The 20,122-nt window shown below is 44.1% G+C and overlaps 1 protein-coding gene across 1 annotated transcript in view; it reads left to right on the top strand.

Annotated features, from left to right (window-relative positions):
• Positions 1-20,122, top strand: part of PIK3R6 (phosphoinositide-3-kinase regulatory subunit 6) — a 74,815-nt gene that overhangs the window by 38,229 nt on the left and 16,464 nt on the right. The window contains exons 6-14 of the mRNA XM_061556095.1: positions 1,461-1,650; positions 2,191-2,362; positions 6,219-6,305; positions 7,276-7,484; positions 9,832-9,983; positions 11,978-12,104; positions 13,105-13,236; positions 17,007-17,117; positions 17,523-17,601. Coding sequence (XP_061412079.1) covers positions 1,461-1,650; positions 2,191-2,362; positions 6,219-6,305; positions 7,276-7,484; positions 9,832-9,983; positions 11,978-12,104; positions 13,105-13,236; positions 17,007-17,117; positions 17,523-17,601 — 1,259 coding nt within the window. The remainder of the gene's footprint in view (positions 1-1,460; positions 1,651-2,190; positions 2,363-6,218; positions 6,306-7,275; positions 7,485-9,831; positions 9,984-11,977; positions 12,105-13,104; positions 13,237-17,006; positions 17,118-17,522; positions 17,602-20,122) is intronic.

Raw genomic sequence — 20,122 nt, 5'->3', positions numbered from 1 at the left:
GAAGAGGGGAGCTCGATACAAGTTGAGATATCAATCTCCACTAACATGTTAGTCACGGCCGAGAAGCAAACTCAGGTCACCTGGTTCGCAGAGCCGGTGATTTTATTGACTTTTAGGTCATTATATTTATAGTGTTTTCACTTTTGTTGGGCCTTTTCGTTATTCAGTCGCAGTTATCAGTCGGATCTGTCCATTGACAGTTGTGTCATGAAGGATGTGGTACAAGTAACCAAAGTCACGATGTATGTACTGTATGTTGAACTTTTTTCACCCTACGTAGCCCACCGTGCGTTGACTATCTCCTGGTAATACGATGACAAAGTTGAGGGCACTCTCTTGTTCAGATTTGTCTGATCAATTGCAGTGTGGGCATCCTTGGGGAAATTTCAGAAACTGCGAACGCTTGAGGGCCCACTCCATGAATAAGACCAGGCAATGGTTGTGTTTTCACACTCCAGGGCTCACGGCTCACAGTGCCAAATCTGTAAATTGATAAAGCAGCTAAGAAGAGTACCACCTCCACATATCCACCCTGGTCAATTAACCACCAACGCCCAGCACAGTGTTTGCGAAGGTGCAACTGTCATTTCCTATCGATGTTCACAAATCTAACCTTTTCACCTGCAGTACTGTCTTCGTAATCTCGCGTACATGTGCTTACCTCTCACGTAAGGCACACAAACTCGTTGCTTTTATTGCTTTGAGCGGGGGTCACATAGTTTGTGTTGCGTGCTCTTGCCAGCAGCATTTGTTTAAAAATCCTGATTCTGTTGATGACACTCCGGAGTTTGATTTTGTTTGATTATTATTCATATTCTTCTGTTGAGAGACAAAACAGAGTTCTAATTATATTGGCTCTAAATTACAGTAAAGCAAACTGCCACCTTTAAAGGAGTCTAGCCCCGCACCTCCGTTACGCACGGTTGGCTACATACGGTGAGAAAGAAAGTTCAACACACACATATATACAGTGAGGGAAAAAAGTATTTGATCCCCTGCTGATTTTGTACGTTTTCCCACTGACAAAGAAATGATCAGTCTATAATTTTAATGGTAGGTTTATTTGAAAAGTGAGAGACAGAATAACAACAAAAACATCCAGAAAAACGCATCCCTCATTAAAATGCAAATCAATTTATAAAAATTTTGACATGCGTTTTTCTGGATTTTGTTGTTGTTATTCTGTCTCTCACTGTTCAAATAAACCTACCATTAAAATTATAGACTGATAATTTCTTTGTCAGTGGGCAAACGTACAAAATCAGCAGGGGATCAACTACTTTTTTCCCTCACTGTCCATTTGTACGACTATCGTTTTTTGACATACGTTCACGTGTCTGACTTTTTCACGTATCCGCCGACCCCTTGGTCCCCAAGCGAGTCGGATGTACAATGACGACGTCGTGATGTAACACCGTTGTTATCGACCCTCGGTTTAATCTACTTCCCCCCGGGACCAGGACCGTGGTTCTGCTGGTGCCGGGCTTAGTGTCGGAGAATCTGGTGGATCGACTGATGGAGGAGGAGAAAGGAAATTCCATGGACGAGGCCAGCTTGAAGCAAGCGTGGCGCTGCCAGATCCTCAAGGACACCTTCGAGGCAGTACTGGGGCCCACTATCAATGCCAGGGATCTACACAAACACCTGAATGTTCGTATTACATGTTCATCTCACCGTAGCCTGGGCAGGCAACAAGGCAAATTAAATGTAACGGTCTGCCTACTACCGTGGGCAGGTACAGAGAGATTCACGATTGGTTTATTTGGGTTAGATTGTGTAGGTAGAATGTCAAACTTTAACTATGCCCTCCACCACCCAACAGAGCCAATCAAAATAAACTACTAAATATTTTTATATTTTAAGGCTCACTGAGCTATTTTAGCTCTTTTTCAGAGACGACCTGGCCACAAATTAAAACTCAACGAAGTGGTTTATCACCACGTGGAAATATATATATATATCAGCCGAATCCTCTCAACGCATGTTGATTCTAAATGTGGAGGGGAAAACCCGGGGGACGTGGAGAAAAATCCACGCGACCACAGGGAGAGACAAGCAAACTCCAAGTATACAGCAGGCGTCAGCTTGACAAGTTGTCACGTGGACAAATGTGGCAAATTTCAGTGACTGGAATATGGCTGGGGACGCTGCTCCAGGAGGAGTACATCGCTGTGTCTGCTCGTTGTGCAGAACCAAGAGAGGAAAGTTTGGGGTTGGCTGGAGCACGTGACGGGGCTCATGGAGGGCACGGCACGGAGAGGCGCTCGGGAGTCGCTCGATGACCTCCACACTCAGCTGCTCGATCTCTACCTGCAAGAGATCAAACCTGCGAAGGCAGATGGAAGTAGGCATCGCGCGGCAGGTAACGACGACACGCCGAATCGTCGATCGAACCAGGCTCTTATGCTCACGACGCATGCCAGGCATCGAATTGTGTGCGTAGAATCAGTCACTTGAAGAGTTTGCACACTGTACACATGCAAATGATGTGCGAATGTTTCAGGCTAATGAAAGGAACAAAACTATGCGAATGAGGCTTAATGATGCAAAACGATGCAAAAACAAGGTTCCACACTCTGTGGATTCCAATTTGGTGAATTGTCAGATTTTTACCGTCGTTATTTTGTATCGTTTTGCATTGTTAAGCCTCATTTCCATCGTTTTTACTGTCTTTTTATAATTGTTGGTGGAGGTGAGGATCATTCCACTCCTACAGTGCCAAGGTTACAGCCACAATAGAAGCCATTGAGAAATCCCACGCTTTGCTCTGGACGTTACTTTACTCTACAAATAGACACCATTAATATAACATTAATTGACGAACATAATGCACAGTATATTCTGAAATTATGAACCACATTCTTTCATCGATCCACTCCTGGATGTAATGCCTCGCCACACCACCTTGGTCATGCAGGATGTTTGGCTATACTTCACCATGCTGTCATCTTCATGGTTCTTTCGGTAAAGTCACGTAGAAGGGAAGTAATAAAATAATAAAAATAAAACATAATAAAATAATTCTCATGACGTTTCGGCCACAACGCAAGCAGCCATCCTCAGGTGAAGACCAGGTCTGTCGGGGAGACAGTGTCTGAATGAAACACCACCACGCTTGGAGCGTCTATTTAAGCTGGGTTGGAAGGGGGGAAGTGCGCCTTGACAAAATAATTTGCATATCAAGAGGAATTTAGCATATTTATGAGAAATGCAGGAATGTGATTAGTACTACTTGTGAAATGCGTAGGAGGTGGGCGGGGGGGTTTCAAAGTCATATTATACCCGTGGATTATGCAGGATTAGCAGCATCAAAGGGAGGGGATTGGGGTAGCATTAATAAAGGGAAGGAATGTTAATAGTATGTAGATAGATAGATAGATCGTTTATTGTCATTGTCACCAGTACAACGAAATTTAAAATGCTCACCAGTCAGGGCATCATTCATAAATTTAAATTAAATAAAACAATAAAAATAAAATTAAATGAAAGATAATCAATTTATACTATATATAAAAAACAGCCCAAGTATACCCACATACCCACATAAGGTTACATTTTGTCATTGCACATCTCTATTTCACAGTCAATTGTAAACACTATTACTTAATAATTAATTAGCATTATTGAGTGTGGTGATCGCTGTAGGGTAAAAGCTCTGTTTGAATCTGTTTGTCCTTGTTTTGACTGATCTGAATCGTCTGCCTGATGGCAACAGCTCAAACAGTGAGTGTCCAGGGTGAGAAGAGTTCTTTATAATGTGCTGTGCTTTTTTGATGCAACGTGAACTGTGTAGTTCTTCCAGTGTGGGGAGATGGCAGCCGGCGATCTGTTGGGCTGTGTTGATGACCCTCTGGAGCGCTTTCCTCTGAGCCACTGTGCAGCTGGTGTACCATACACAGATGCAGTATGTAAGAATGCTCTCGATGGAGGCTCGGTAGAAGGACACCAGCAGTTTCTGTGTGATGTTATTATTCCTGAGAATTCTCAGGAAGTAAAGTCTCTGCTGGGCCTTTTTCAGAAGCTCAGTGCTGTTGGCGCTCCAGGTCAGGCCCTCCCCAATGTGGACTCCCAGGAAGCAGAAGTCTGCCACCCTCTCCACACAGTCCCCGCTGATGATTAGTGGTGGAGTGTCCGTTTTCTTTCTCCTGTAGTCTATTATGAGCTCCTTGGTCTTTGCGGTGTTAAGGAGCAGGTTGTTGCCCCTGCAGTATGCTGTAGCTGCAGTAACTAAACAACCACGTAAAAAAAACTAAAGTATAAACTACATAGTATCATCAGTATACTAAATATACTCTCAATAAGCTGAGCTACTAACAGTAAGTAATACATTACAATTCTATGTCGCAAAAAATATAATATGCTTCCAGCTAAACGTTTTTCCTCTTACATCACACGGGTCTATCCCGTACTATATGCTGCCATAGACAAACCCAACATTAAATTATATACTGTATTACTATACACCACCCTATACCTTAGAATAATACATAGTGTGTAATATTACACTGAGGACGGCTGCTTGCGTTGTGGCCGAAACGTCGTGAGAATTATTTTATTATGTTTTATTATTATTCTTTTATTACTCCCTTCTACGTGATTTTACCGAAAGAACCAAGAAGATGAATCACTGCAGTCACGAAAGCTTTAAATCGAAATTCACCATGCTGGTCAATGAAAAGATAGGAGGGAGGCCCAGGACCGGTTCAGATATCGCTCACCACTGATGTTAGCCATGGCCAGGATTGGAAATCGGTGCCCTACTGTGCCACCATTCGCTCCATGTATTTCTACAATCCATTATGAAATAATTATTACATGTCGCAAAATTATGTATGTTACATGTGTAATGACGTCCGCAGTCTTGCGATTCGACGAATTGTTACAAATAGGGGTCCTGGTTCTGAATGAAGAATCTGGCTCCCCTCATGGCTGTTGGGGTCAGCTCAGCCCCTTACATACAACATATATACGCCATGCAATGAATGCATTAGCAGAGGCACAATATGATGCGCGTATCGTGAGCATGAATGTCGATTTAAATAAATCGATGCATCGATACACGTCTTATTTGCACCATTTGGATTGTTCACTTCCGATAGCCGAGCAGGGAGCCTGTATCTAAGCCAGCTTGCATGAGGTCACATCTGAAAACCACCAGCAAATTTTTGACAGGCATTCGCGAAACGTGCCCATCCTTTGCAAGCCACCGTGATGTCACCCGCAACACGTAGGCATAATTTCATGCCACTTGTCATTAGTCCCAGGTCTGCAATTTGCTGCTAAATGGCAATTTAGGATGGAAATGTGCCAAATTTGAAGAAAATTACCCGCAAATTACCGTACTCAATTTTGGATTGTACATACCAATCATTGCACCCCCCCCCCCCGCGCCACTGTCAAAACTTGGTAGAATCCTCCTGTAAGACACTCGGTGAGGCTTTCATGGGGTAAACAAGCGTGATAACATAGCAATCATAATATAACAATTGCGACCAGCTCTCATTAAATCTCCTTTGGACGAGGGGTGGATGCATCTCAATGGGTTCATTTTTGTGGACTTATTTATTCATTTTAAAGAAAGCCTCGACTATGTTTCGCATGTTCTTTCTTTGTATAAAAACACGCACTCAGAAGGGGAAATTGGTCAAACATCCTGAGCAAAATCTCAAGACGCCAGTGAGGCTTTCCTTGGTAAATAAAGAATGTATCATGAGATGCGTTCCTGTGTGTATACGTCCAGCCGTTTGTCATTAAACTACCCATTGATGCATCGTATGAATCACATGGTTTGTTTGATCAAACATCACTACGCTAATAATAATCAGTGCGAGTTGATTAAGGTGGGGAGCATAGTATATGGGAGACTAGAAATGTTGTTGCATAGCCCTCCGCTATCTACAGATTAGCCCCAGAGCCTATAACACCTGTTATGCATGATGGTCACCCATCCGGGGTAATATCCGAGCTAAAGCCTGCTGAGTTTCTAAGATCTTACATGATTAGGTTGTAATCTGGGATGATTGGAACATAACCATAAACAACGTAATGTATCACCAAATTGTTTAAACGTATTCGTGGACACATCTATGTGTGTCAGTGACCTGGGTCTCTTGTGCACTGTCTATCCTTGGTTCGACCCATTTTCAGTGTCAATGAGAGTACAGAGCAACCCCTTGACTGTGTTGGTGACTGCCAATTGCACTCCCCCTGCCCTACAGACTCGATGGCGGATTGCAAACACCTCCTTGGGGCCGTGCCCAAACCTGACATCCATTACAAGGCCTGGTGTGGAAGTAACTCAATCGGTAAGCCGCCGGGCTCGATATTCAGCAGAAACTGAAGTTTCATACCAAGTGTCCACCTCATGCCATAACTCAGACCAATTTAAGTGACACATTCCTGGTGAGATGTATGTTTAAAATTATTTGTAACTTTTTTAAACACAGATGCTGACCACAGGCCCAAAACACAAAGCATCCAGCCACAAACAGCACGATCAAAGTCGTAATAGATAAAGAGTTAAACACGTTTCTTCAATTGAGCAAGGTTATTATGAGGACTTGGGGAAAGAGACGATGATGAGAGGAGGGAATTCCAAAGTGGAGCAGTGCGAGGGAAGAAGCAGAAAAAATAAGTGAGGTGACCTGCGGTGTGGTGAGTGAGTGGGTGAGTGGATGAGTGTGTTTTTGTGACCTGCAGTATAGCGGTTGAACACAGTATGGACAAGACGAGAAAGTCAGTTTCATAGACCAAGTTCTCATGAATAGGGGGAGATTAGTATCTATCAGGAACTTTTTGCATGATGAAAAACAATCCTCTAGCCCAGGGGGTGGGGAACGTCCGGCCCGTGGGCCGTATAAGGCCCGCAAAATCATTTCCTCTGGCCCTGCCAAGGCAACCGCAGGCGGGACTCGAAATTCAATAAATCTAGGAGCAAACCTGGAAAAGCAGTTGCGAGTAGCAGCAACATCATCAATACCAGCTAACATCACACGCCTCACCAAAGAGAAGCAGTTCCAGCCATCACATTCGGGGTGAGTTAATTAAATGTTTGACCAAATATAACGGGCTAATTTTTAAGTTGATAATTTTGTATGGCCCGCGAATGATGTTATAAATATCCAAATGGCCCTTGACAGAAAAAAGGTTCCCCACCCATGCTCTATCGAAATAAAACTTTTGAAAACCACAGCGCCAAAGATACAATTGCCCATTGGATAACTGTCTGATGGCAAGTTTTTTTCTTTCCTTTTTTCACCACTCATTTTCATGCAGAGAGCATGTTGGGCGACATCAGCGAAAAAGAGAGCTCCTCGGACACAGACCCGTCCACTCCGTGGAAGCAGACCGTGGTGCCGCCAAAAACACGGATGGTCAAAAACCAGAAATACTCGATCGAGAGGAAAAATGGGATTCGCGACCGATCTCGCATTGCGATCAACACGGACTACAAGTCCTCCAGCTACCCCGACACTGGCACCAAGGTGGGTGGGCACGCCACAAGCCCATGTGCACATGCGTGTGTGTGTAGTGGGGAGCGGTAGTGTCGTGGTTAGTGCCCTGCGCTACAAACCCGGCGACCCGAGTTCGATTCCCGCTCACAGACAAAACCAGTGACAATTACTGAACCGATCCTGGGCATCCCCCTCGGTCGACTCAGCCTCAATTGAGTACCTGGCGCGGTGTATAAACATCGTAACTAGGGAGGCAAAGGCAGCCAGTCCTATTGTTGGCCAAGGTGCTCGCCAACAGCACTTGCCCCAACAATCTGTTTAGACTATACGAGGGGTCTTTGTCTTATGCATAGTGGGGAGCAGTGGCGCAGTGATCCACGCGCTGTGCTACGAATCCGTCAAACCGAGTTTGATTCCCAGCCATGGCTGACATCAGTCGTAATTATCTGAACTGGTTCTGGGGCCTCCCACTTTTATCAACTCGTATTTACCAGTGTGGTAAAGTGTGGTCAAACAACCCCAATTGGCAACCCAATGTAGGGTAGGCCTTTATTCAGCTGTCGAATGACAGAGGGCAGTTAATGAATCGGAGGTGCCAGTACACTTGCTCGCAGCATCAATGACAGCCGAAACGTTGAAGCGTGCAGCCCTTGGTGTGTGCCTCCGAGTCACTGTTAAAGCATAATGTGTGGCGTGGCTAATGGTGTGTATTTGTGGGAGATGTCTCCAGGTGACAATCATTTCCATAGCGGCGGCAATAGGTAATAGGTGTCACGGGATTATTCGATTCCTCCGAGCCAGAGTTGTCACCGTGATTTTAATTTATTTATTTTGGTAAAGCCGACAGCGGCGCCCTAACTAGTTCATTAAGGCATATCGATACGTGTTTTAAATGTTTCTATAACAATAGCAGCGGCATGTAATTGTGTCCGCCGCTTACCGCAGCGTTTTGAATTGTTGGAGGGGTATATTTCAGAAACAGTTTGACAGCCGCACGGCAATTTGTGAAGGAGGCCACGACAATGTTTGCAGTAATTGGATTCGAAAGCTTTGATGACAATGTCCCTGGTGGTGTGATTTCTGGTGGGGGGGGGGGAAGCTCAGTATGTGTTCTCATACACAACACCGAGGAAAGTTTGACCTCACATTTCGGAATTGTCGAAACTTAAGGTGAAAGCCATTAAAATGAGACTGCTCAGCGTACACCTTCAGCCCCAAACCTGAACCGGACGATGAATTGTCGCAATTGTTGTGCCCCAATTTGATCGAGGAATGGATTTTTTTTGTCTCGTTCCATCAAATCATAATTTTCACCACACAGTGAATGTTTTTCGCGAGCGCAGCGATTGATTTTTACCACCCAATAATTTCGTGCCGAACGCACGCGCCGCCCTCGCACGAACGTACGTAGCTACTAGATTTGAAGCTTTCGTGACTGCAAGGATTCATATTCTTAGGTTTTTTCGGTAAAGTCACGTAGGTAAAACATCAAAATTAATTATTTTATTTAATTATATTATTTTATTATATATATTTTTTAATTTTGATGTTTTACCTACGTGACTTTACCGAAAAAACCTAAGAATATGTACGTAGCTACGTGTGTTGCTCCTCTCGTGTAGAGCACGTTGGCCTAAGTTACGCATATTTCTGTGTGGAATTTCGATTAAACTGGTTCCAAATAATGTTTTGCTGTCGAACCTCTGCACACCACCGCCACGTAAAATAGCCGAAAAATGGCCTCTTGTCAAAACTGTCGAACGCATGTGGCCTCATTTACAGTCGATCACAGAGACTTTAATTTGTTAATGCGTAACAAGTCGTGGTCACGCTGGCCGATAAACAACATTGTTCGTGAGTTGCAAACCCAAACTGTTTTCCGAAGCGTTACAAATCAACGTTAAAATGGCGAAATGTTTACAGATCTTGGTCAGTCCACAGCTGAATGAAGGCCTCCCCATGCCATGTCAGTCAAGGGGGTGTTACTTGACCATACCTCACCACGCCGATCAGCACGGGTTTTGGTTGGGGGGACTAGTTCAGAAATCACTCATCGCCGCCGTTCACCATGGTCGGGAGTGAAGCTCTCTGCCACCGCTACAAGGACGGAGAGATTTGAACGTAAAAATTTAGTTCAAATCCAATTATTCACATTACTTATTTGAGCTATTGTGCAGATGCTACGTGAGTTATCATATGTCATCACAAGATTGCGAGACATGGCGATGGTTTGGGGAAGGCCTCATCCAGCAGTGGATTGATCATGGCTGATGATGCTGAATGCTGATTTGAGCGTGGAAACAATTCGAATTTTTCTGAGTTTGGACAACTTTTTCACCTTTATATGCTTCTACCCACCCAACCTCTCGCCGTTCAGATCACATATTTTGAAAGTTTAAGGATCACAGCAGCTGATCGGAACGGCCAATCAGAGGACAGCGTCTCACTCCCAGCATGCACTGTGCGCATGGTGGTGATTGGGGACGACAGAACAGTGGCCCAGCTTGCTCGTGAATACCATGCCCTCAGGTACCGTTCTGTTTATCAACACAGCATCCAGATGCCTCGTAAACTTTGACTTAAAAATAAAACGTAATAAAATAATTCTCACGACGTTTCGGCCACAACGCAAGCAGAAGAACATGTCTGTCGATAAGACAGAGTCTGAATGACACGTCCTAGGCTTGGAGCGTCTATTTAAGCTGTGAGGGAGGCGGAAGAGCGCCTTGACAAAATAATTTGCATATGAAGAGGAATTTAGCATATTTATGGGAAATGCAGGAATGCGACTAGTGCTACTTGTGAAATGCGTAGGAGGTGGGCGGGGGTTTTCAAAGTCATATTATGCCCATGCATTATGCAGGATTAGCAGCATCAAAGGGAGGGGGTAGGGGTAGCATTAATAAAGGAAAGGAATGTTAATAGTATGTAGCTGCAGTAACTAAACAACCACGTAAAAAGCTAAAGTATAAACTACATAGTATCATCAGTATGCTAAATATACTCTCAATAAGCTGAGCTACTAACCGGAAGTAATACATTACAATTCTAGGTCGCAAAAAATATAATATGCTTCCAGCTAGACTTTTTAAACTTTTTCCTTACATCACACGGGTCTATCCCGTACTATATGCTGCTAATCCTGCATAATGCATGGGCATAATATGACTTTGAAAACCCCCCGCCCACCTCCTACGCATTTCACAAGTAGCACTAGTCGCATTCCTGCATTTCCCATAAATATGCTAAATTCCTCTTCATATGCAAATTCTTTTGTCAAGGCGCTCTTCCTCCTCCCTCCCAGCTTAAATAGACGCTCCAAGCCTAGGACGTGTCATTCAGACTCTGTCTTATCGACAGACATGTTCTTCACCTGAGGACGGCTGCTTGCGTTGTGACCGAAACGTCGTGAGAATTATTTTATTATGTTTTATTTTTATTATTTTATTACTTCCCTTCTACGTGACTTTACCGAAAGAACCAAGAAGATGAATCCCTGAAGTCACGAAAGCTTTAAATCGAAATTTGACTTAAAACTTTCGGGTCTGCAGGACTTCATGTTCAGCAATGCAATTGCAGCAGCAATGCCAATGCAGCAGCAATGCCAATGCAGCAGAAATGCAAGTGCAGCAAAGGGCCGCCAAGAAATCACTGCACCACCGCTCCACACACCACACTGCTGACCCGTCAGCCCATGCTGGTGGTGCTGCTGACACACTTGGGCTACGCCCATTTCCAAACCTTTATAAACAGTTTGCCTTTAGAGGCGAACCCCTTTTCTTGATGACGACCGCTTGTGTTGCGATCGAAACGTCGTGATATTTTTATTCACTTTATAATTATTCTTTTTTTCTATCTACGTGACTTTACCGAAATGACCAAGAATACAGATGCCTCGTGTTTAAACAGGTGGCTCAGCGGTAGAGCGAGCGGCTCGCAATCGAAAGGTTGTGAGTTAAACTTCTGGTTGGGGGTTTGCTCAGCTCATGATCTCTCCGGGGTCAATAAGGTTAGTACCACTTGGTGGGGAAATAAACAATGGATGTCCTATGGATGGTCTCATCTCTGCCATAGGAACGAGGAATTTCCACCACCGGCTCAGATCTACAAAGAGGAGATGAGCACTGCATCAGTGCTCATTTGAGGAGGAAATCACTTCAGCTTTTTTACGAAAAAAAATCTTAAAAGCAAAACTATAAACAGAACTCTGTCTCGACATACAAATAATAACATGCTTTCAGCTTTCCAGGCAAACATTAGAATGCTATCCAGCAGCATTAGCTTGCCATTTCTCTGGTCTCCTCACAGCACATGGAAAAAACCAGACTACTTTTCACAGCCATAACATCACTTCGCATAGGAGTTTCCAGACATGACCCACTGCCACTCTACCAACCTTGCACAGAGACCCATCATCCTCTTTGAAACGTATCTATGGATACAGGAGACGTTACACGGTATTGTTCAGTCCGAATACCCACTCGAAGTGTCGTCCTTGTGTGATTATTTTAAACGCCCTGCAGAAAGAAGGAGGGGAGGCAAATCAACTTGTGCAGTGCGGAACTCGAGCTGCGTTTGTTTTACATCCCAGTGCAGTGCGAGCCAACGACCTATCTCTCACCTTCTTCTCCAAAGCACAACGCCAAAAAGGTACCTCGACACCACAACCTGGGATTCAGTCACAAGGGGCATGCTTATGACCAGCTTCTACCGTCCAGCGCTGTTTTGTTTCCCTCATTGAGGGAAAAGCATGGGGCTGGCATGAGCGCCATGACACATCTTTCGTTGATTCGTGATTTGTTTTTGGGTTGGTTCTTCACAAGCACAATGCCAATGTGTTGTACTCCCATCCTCCATACGACACAGCCAGAAAAGTGTAACTGTTAACACGACAAGCACGTCACTTTCATAATGTGCGCGTTTGTAATTGATTACCTCCGATTAGCACAGTTGACTACGTACAGTGCGAAAGAAGTTCAACATACATACAGTTGCACCTAATTGTTAAATGTGTAATAAATTGGCACGATTGTTCGCGAAACAATATTTTTGTCGTTCAGCTGTGTCAGGTGGAGGAGAGTGTACAACACACATTTGGGGCGGCACTGTGGCGAGATGTTAACTATGCAGGAGGTTGTGAGTTAGTTCCTGACCCTGACGACTGTATATTATTTTAATTTTAATGTAAACTATTTAAAATGAACAATGTTTTTTATTTTACCAGGTAAGGTCCGCTTCTGAAAAAGAGCTATATGGCCATGTAGCTCTTTTTCTGGAGCGAACTGGCCACAAATGATAGCTCAACAAAATGGTTAATCACGTGAACACTTATGGCAACCAAATACTCATAACGCATGTTTCTAAACATGAACAGAAAAAACGGAGGACTCGGAGAAAAATTCACGTGACCACGGGGAGAGAAACATGCAAATTTCAAATATACAGCAGGCGTCAGAGTCGGGATCAAACCCACGACCTCCTGCATACCAAACGAGGACGTTATCATCTCGCCGACGCGGCACATGTGATCTGACCCAAAAAACTATTTGATGAAACATGTGCTTTCATCACGAAAACCTACGTTATGAATAATCCCGGCGACTCGTATCCAGCTGATGCGTTTTTTTGTCCCTTTTATCCTCACATCCAGGACGCTGCAGCGCCGGCTGTTGAGTTTGGAGACCGTCTGCGGGTGGGTCAGTTCCTGGGCAAAGCGGACGCATGGTACCGGCAGAATATTCAGCAGCTGGGACGCATCATGACCAACCTGCTGTCAATTCCGGTGTGTGGCGAGCGGTAATGTAGCGGTTAGCGCGCTGTGCTACGGACCCAGTGACCCGAAATTGATTCCTGCTCACTGCCAATACCAATGAGATTATCTGAACTGGTCATGGGCCTCCCCTAGGTCGACTCAGCCTAAAATGTAAACCTGGTGCGGTGTGTAAAAAAAAAGGTGGCTGGGCGTGGTGCTGGCCACCACCTCCTCGTGTACCGTGTCGGCCTTCATAGGTGCTAGCGAACAGCACTAACCCCAACGGTCTGATAAGGCTATATACGGGAGATCTTTGTCTTTTTGCACATTGTTGACTTCTCATATGTGCCGTGCGTGCATGAGCCCGGCATCTCAGCAATGTTGGTTCAGCGCTCTGACCCTTGACTCACCCAGCCACCTCCAATGCACCTTACGTATGTGCATGGCCATTTTTGTCAGTCCACTGCTGGATAAGGGCCTACTATGGGGTCGTGGGAATTATTTGAACGTACTTCAACTACGCTTGTCAGTACGGGTTTGTGTGAACGTGGGGAGCATAGATGTAGAGGCACAGAGGTACGGTACAACAATGGATGTTGCTGTACTGCTCTCTGCTACCTCCACCATGTATCCCAACAGCTGCCTGTAAAATGTTATGCATGTTTTTGGTTCTTTCGGTAAAGTCACGTAGAAGGGAAATAATAAAATAATAAAAATAAAACATAAAATACACTTCTCACGACGTTTCGGCCACAACGCAAGCAGCCGTCCTCAGGTGAAGAACAGGTCTGTCGGAAAGACAGCGTCTGATTGAAGGTTCATTGAAGGTTCATTCAGACGCTGTCTTTCCGACAGACCTGTTCTTCCCCTGAGGACGGCTGCTTGCATTGTGGCCGAAACGTCGTGAGAATTGTATTTTATTATGTTTTATTTTATTATTTCCCTTCTACGTGACTTTACCGAAAGAACCAAGAAGATGAATCCCTGCAGTCACGAAAGCTTTAAATCGAAATTTATGTTATGCATGGTGATCGCAATTCAAAGCACCGGCCATACTCAACCATGCTTAGCATCTGAGATATGACAATATCTGATGCATTCAAATGAAGTATAAAACCACATTTATATATATATTTTGTGTGCAGTCATTGGTGACTGGGCAGTGACCATCATGAAGACATTATAAGGTCGCCCTTATTACACACAATGTGTTTGCCACAAATAAACCACAGTACCTTGCTGATCTCGTGAAGGAGCATAAACCATCACGCGAACTCCGGTCATCCTTGCGGCTGCTTTTGGCTGGCCGTCGAACAAAGATGGCCACCACATGGCAAGCTCTCAGATGCACTTCTGTGGACATCTGGAACGTTCTTTCTTCCGATATTAGGAAGCCACTGGAGCTATGCACTTTCAAATCGAGATTGAAAACTCATTCCATTTGTGTGTAGTTTGTTGTCCTTCCCCCGCATCTCCGATTAGCATGGTTTGCTGTGTACGGTGTGAAAGAAGTTCGACATAAATACATTACGTTCCAGTCGTGCTACCACTGTGATGTCACTGGCTAAGATACAGAAAATGTATTCGGAACTAACAGAGCGAACATTGCATGTGATATTGGATCACGGGGCCCAAAGTGATGTCACCACTTGTGAATGCACTTAAAAAGGAGTCCGTTCCACCACAATTGGCACACTCATGGCCTGCACAAAGCATACATTGTCCAGTAATTACGCTGAGATTTTTTGATCTCAGAGGTGGAAGATGCAAAATTCAGTTTCATCGGTGATGCTTGGGCTGTGACAATCAACTCGCTCCACTTAACTTAATCTGAAGATCATGTTGGCTGCACGAATTTAAACACAAATCTTTTCAACGGTGCTGGCTCATAGTTTTGACACGGGCGTTAAGCCCTCTGGACTACCCAGCCTTCTCTACCAAGTATATATTACCCTGATAAGGCTAGTGAGCAGAGTTAGGTTTAAATGATTTTTTTTGACGGTGGGCTTCCTGTACAACTGTACAGCTTTAGCCATGCCCTTCGGCCTCTGTCCGTCGTTTATTGGTGTTTTACAAACATGTCCACTTAGGAAATGAGAAACAATCGCAAACTATTTAATACATCACGTGCCTCAATATGAATGAAGTTAAATAGTGAGTGTGAAAGCTTGGAGTGTTTTATTGGAACAATGTGCAACAATGCAGTTACCGAATTAAACAAAACATTTCTACCCTTTTTATTATTGCACTTATTTATTTTCTAAAAATTAGAATACATTACACTCCGCCATATTTCTATCGTTGCGCAGTGCTCAGCTTTGTCGTTCGGAGGGCTCATAGGCTAAGCCGACGCTGACCCGGGAGATTAAATTGTCGCCTGATGTTTGGATGTTGGCTGCCGCACCAAATGAGATATGCCAACCATGGCAATTTAATTGCATGCAACCTTTGTATGTGTGTGTACGTATGTACGTTGAGCTTCTTTTGCACCGTACGTAGCCAACCTTGCTCATCGGAGGTGCGGGGCAAGGACAACAAACTGAACACACGCTAAACAAATCTTTGCATGCAGCGTTCTCATTTTCTAATGATGGCGGCGGTATAATCTGTGATATTTCAGGCAGTGGCTCTTCTTCAGAGCACATAAACAGAGAGACCAGAGAGAGCTAGAGTGGACAATGAGGGTCGGATACTGCTCTTAACAGCAGTGGGGGTTTGTTGAGAATTACATTTAAGAAATAATTTCTTGATGAACAGTTTTTAAATAGGCAATAGGTATTCAAACTGTTCGATTGAATTTATGCAAGCGATTCTGAGGACCCTGTGACATCTTTCACAAGGATCGTTAGGTCCTGAGCATAATGACTCTCACTTTCCCACAGTGTTACGCAACGTGAATAATTCGGGTACAATGTTCTTCCTCTGTGGAACAGGAGAGGAAAAAACGTGATTAATCTTGGCAGATATTTATTCCAGTACTGGAACTGCATATGTGAAATTAATTGCCTACTTATTAAAGCAAATGCATTGATGCCAGAAATATGTCCTGATCTTCAAAGTCCAAATTACCTTCCATTTAAATTCCTCAGTTTGTTTTTCAAAGTTTGTCGAACTTCAGTTGAATAATATTAAAGAAATGTATTCATACTTGAAGTACATCAATGCATAAATGGAAGATGATAACGGAAACTGATATCGCAGCGTGAGCGATTCGCAAAGTTGCAAGTTTAAAAAAACCTGGTTGTGGGGGGGGGGTGGTTCAGCCCACCATCCCTCCGGGGTCATTAATATGAGTGTCCCTTTGTGGAGAGGTCAACAATGGCTGTCCTTTTTCGATTTAAAGCTTTCGTGACTGCAGGGATTCATCTTCTTGGTTCTTTCGGTAAAGTCACGTAGAATGGAAATAATAAAATAATAAAAATAAAACATTAAATAATTCTCACGACGTTTCGGCCACAACGCAAGCAGCCGTCCTCAGGTGGAGAGCAGGTCTTTACCGAAAGAACCAAGAAAATGGCTGTCCTATGGATAGCCTCACCCCTTCCATAAGAATTGAGGAATTCCCACGACTGGCACAGGGCTGAATCCAATGGCTGAACACCGACGTCTCAATGCTCACCCGAGCAGAAAGTCGTTTTCACTGTGACTATATTTGTCATCGTAATAATTGTCGCGTTGGCGACATTTTTACATGCCGTAGCTAGTAGCGCCGGCGCCTATCGCAACCCTGGCTACGATGGGCGCCAGCCCGTTGGGGGCTTGCCTCTCTCAGTGAGCAGCCCTGTCTCTCTCATGTGCAGAAGGGCTCCCCCGTGCAGACGTCGGGAAGAGACATGCTGATCACAGACATCATGTGCGACTACATGCGGATGGCTCACGTGGTCGCTCCTCTGCCCCTCTACTCAGCCAGGGTGAGAGTTAACCCGTTGATACAGCTGCCTGACTATCCCGAGCCTCTGTACCTCTGATAAGCACCGTTGGTTGTGTACAGATGCAAAATACACACATACACTCGTTCATTCCTACAACTCTCTCTCTCTCTCTGTCTTTCTGTCCAGCTGCATGTCCTTCGTTCTATATGTAAACTTTCAATTTACCTTTCTTAACACTCAATATGATGCACATAACCTGCACGCTGTGTTCCTGTTCCAGCCTATAACGAATACAAAGCGTGCGCCTCTCCACGCTAAATTTACGCACTTTTAGCCTTTATTCAGCAGTGTCCATTTTCCTGATAAGTGCATCATAGTGGGTAATAACACGCGGGACCATTACGAAGACTATTCACGTGACCTAACAGATGACTATATTCGCAGTTTGAAATGGCTTCCGGAGAACAAGGAGAGGAGGTGTTTGTCACTCAACTTGAAATCAGGGACTGCCAACGATCGCCTGGTGGGTCTTCGCCGAGTAAAAATTGCCACGTTTTTTTCTATTATTATCATTATCATCGCACCGTGTGCCTTTTTTTATTTTCCGGCGGTAAGTGCTTTAAACCCCGTAGCTGTCTGGCAATTTTTGTTGCAGAGAATCACCAAAAGTTTGTTGTTAATTGGCCATTAAAGACCGTGTGATATCGTGTGCAAAAGCAGGACATTGTATGCCGGTGTCATCGACAGAGCTGTAAGAGTGCAAAAGCAATATTCAAGCCCCATCGACTCTCAGCTTGGTTAAATAAAGAGCGTCAATCAATCTCTGGGGCAGAGTAGTGTCATGGTGATTAGCGTACTGCACTATAAACCCAGAACCTGAGTTTGATTCCAAACCGTGGCTAACATCAGTGGTAACTTAGAAAGTGCTGCTCATTAGCAAACAATTTCTTTTCATTATTCACATGACGTCATTACTATGTCGCTCCCAACATCACCGGTCTTTCAGGCTCGTACGTGTCCAACAAATTTGTCACACTGTTAACCTTTCATTTCCCATGCCATTGCGATTCCATCACTAGTTGATGCAATTGTTGGTAACTCAAAACTGAATTCGGTGTAAAGAAAACAAGCCTTTCACCTTGAACTTGGTTACCCATACAGTGAGGGAAAAAAGTATTTGATCCCCTGCTGATTTTGTACGTTTGCCCACTGACAAAGAAATGATCAGTCTATAATTTTAATGGTAGGTTTATTTGAACAGTCAGAGACAGAATAACAACAACAAAATCCAGAAAAACGCATGTCAAAATTTTTATAAATTGATTTGCATTTTAATGAGGGAAATTAGTTTTTGACCCCTCTCAATCAGAAAGATTTCTGGCTCCCAGGTGTCTTTTATACAGGTAAGGAGCTGAGATTAGGAGCACACTCTTAAAGGGAGTACTCCTAATCTCAGCTTATTACCTGTACAAGGATGTCAGGGACAAGATTGTAGACCTACACAAGGCTGAAATGGGCTACAAGACCATTGCCAAGCAGCTTGGTGAGAAGGTGACAACAGTTGGTGCGATTATTCGCAAATGGAAGAAACACAAAAGAACTGTCAATCTCCCTCGGCCTGGGGTTCCATGCAGGATCTCATCTCGTGGAGTTGCAATGATCATGAGAACGGTGAGGAATCAGCCCAGAACTACACGGGAGGATCTTGTCAATGATCTCAAGGCAGCTGAGACCATAGTCACCAAGAAAACAGTTGGTAACACACTACGCCGTGAAGGACTGAAATCCTGCAGCGCAAGGTCCCCCTGCTCAAGAAAGCACATATACATGCCCATCTGAAGTTTGCCAACGAACATCTAAATGATTCAGAGGACAACTGGGTGAAAGTGTTGTTGTCAGATGAGACCAAAATGGAGCTCTTTGGCATCAACTCAACTCGCAGTGTTTGGAGGAGGAGGAATGCTGCCTATGACCCCAAGAATACCATCCCCACCGTCAAACATGGAGGTGGAAACATTATGCTTTGGGGGTGTTTTTCTGCTAAGGGGACAGGACAACTTCACCGCATCAACGGGACGATGGACGGGGCCATGTACCGTCAAATCTTTAGTGAGAACCTCCTTCCCTCAACCAGGGCAATGAAAATGGGTCGTGGATGGATATTCCAGCATGACAATGACCCAAAACACACGGCCAAGGCAACAAAGGAGTGGCTCAAGAAGAAGCACATTAAGGTCCTGGAGTGGCCTAGCCAGTCTCCAGACCTTAATCCCATAGGAAATCTGTGGAGGGAGCTGAAGGTTCGAGTTGCCAAACGTCAGCCTCGAAACCTTAATGACTTGGAGAAGATCTGCAAAGAGGAGTGGGACAAAATCCCTCCTGAGATGTGTGCAAACCTGGTGGCCAACTACAAGAAACGTCTGACCTCTGTGATTGCCAACAAGAGTTTTGCCACCAAGTACTAAGTCATGTTTTGCAGAGGGGTCAAACACGTATTTCCCTCATTAAAATACAAATCAATTTAGAACATTTTTGACATGCGTTTTTCTGGATTTTTTTGTTATTATTCTGTCTCTCACTATTCAAATAAACCTACCATTAAAATTATAAACTGATCATTTCTTTGTTAGTGGGCAAACATACAACATCAGCAGGGGATCAAATACTTTTTTCCCTCACTGTATGGGGCAGGAAACAAGCGAGAACATGTTGATACCATATATTTCGCGCAGGGGGGTAGTGAGTGCACACACACATTGGAGAAACATTGTGAACAATTGATTTGCAATCTTTTTTTCGCAGCATTTGTTTTGTTTTTCATTCCAAAAAATCAGTTGGGGTGGACAGATAACATATTTGCTGGACTATGATGCATTTATAGTTTAGTGGATGGAGCCCAGTACCTAAAATTGATATTTGTTCTCACACTATTGCAGAAAAGCCGTGGCGAAAAAAGCATCAACCTTGTGCTCAGCAGAAATTCTCAGCTGCTGCAATGAAACACTTTTTTTGTATAGTGACTCATATTGCTGTAAATATCAGCT

The sequence above is a fragment of the Lethenteron reissneri genome, chromosome 3 (assembly GCF_015708825.2).
Source record: "Lethenteron reissneri isolate LAM-NWPU_2019-01 chromosome 3, ASM1570882v1, whole genome shotgun sequence".
NCBI classification, from domain to species: Eukaryota; Metazoa; Chordata; class Hyperoartia; order Petromyzontiformes; family Petromyzontidae; genus Lethenteron; species Lethenteron reissneri.
Note: the sequence above shows the minus strand (reverse complement) of the source record. Positions and strands in the feature narration are given on the sequence as shown.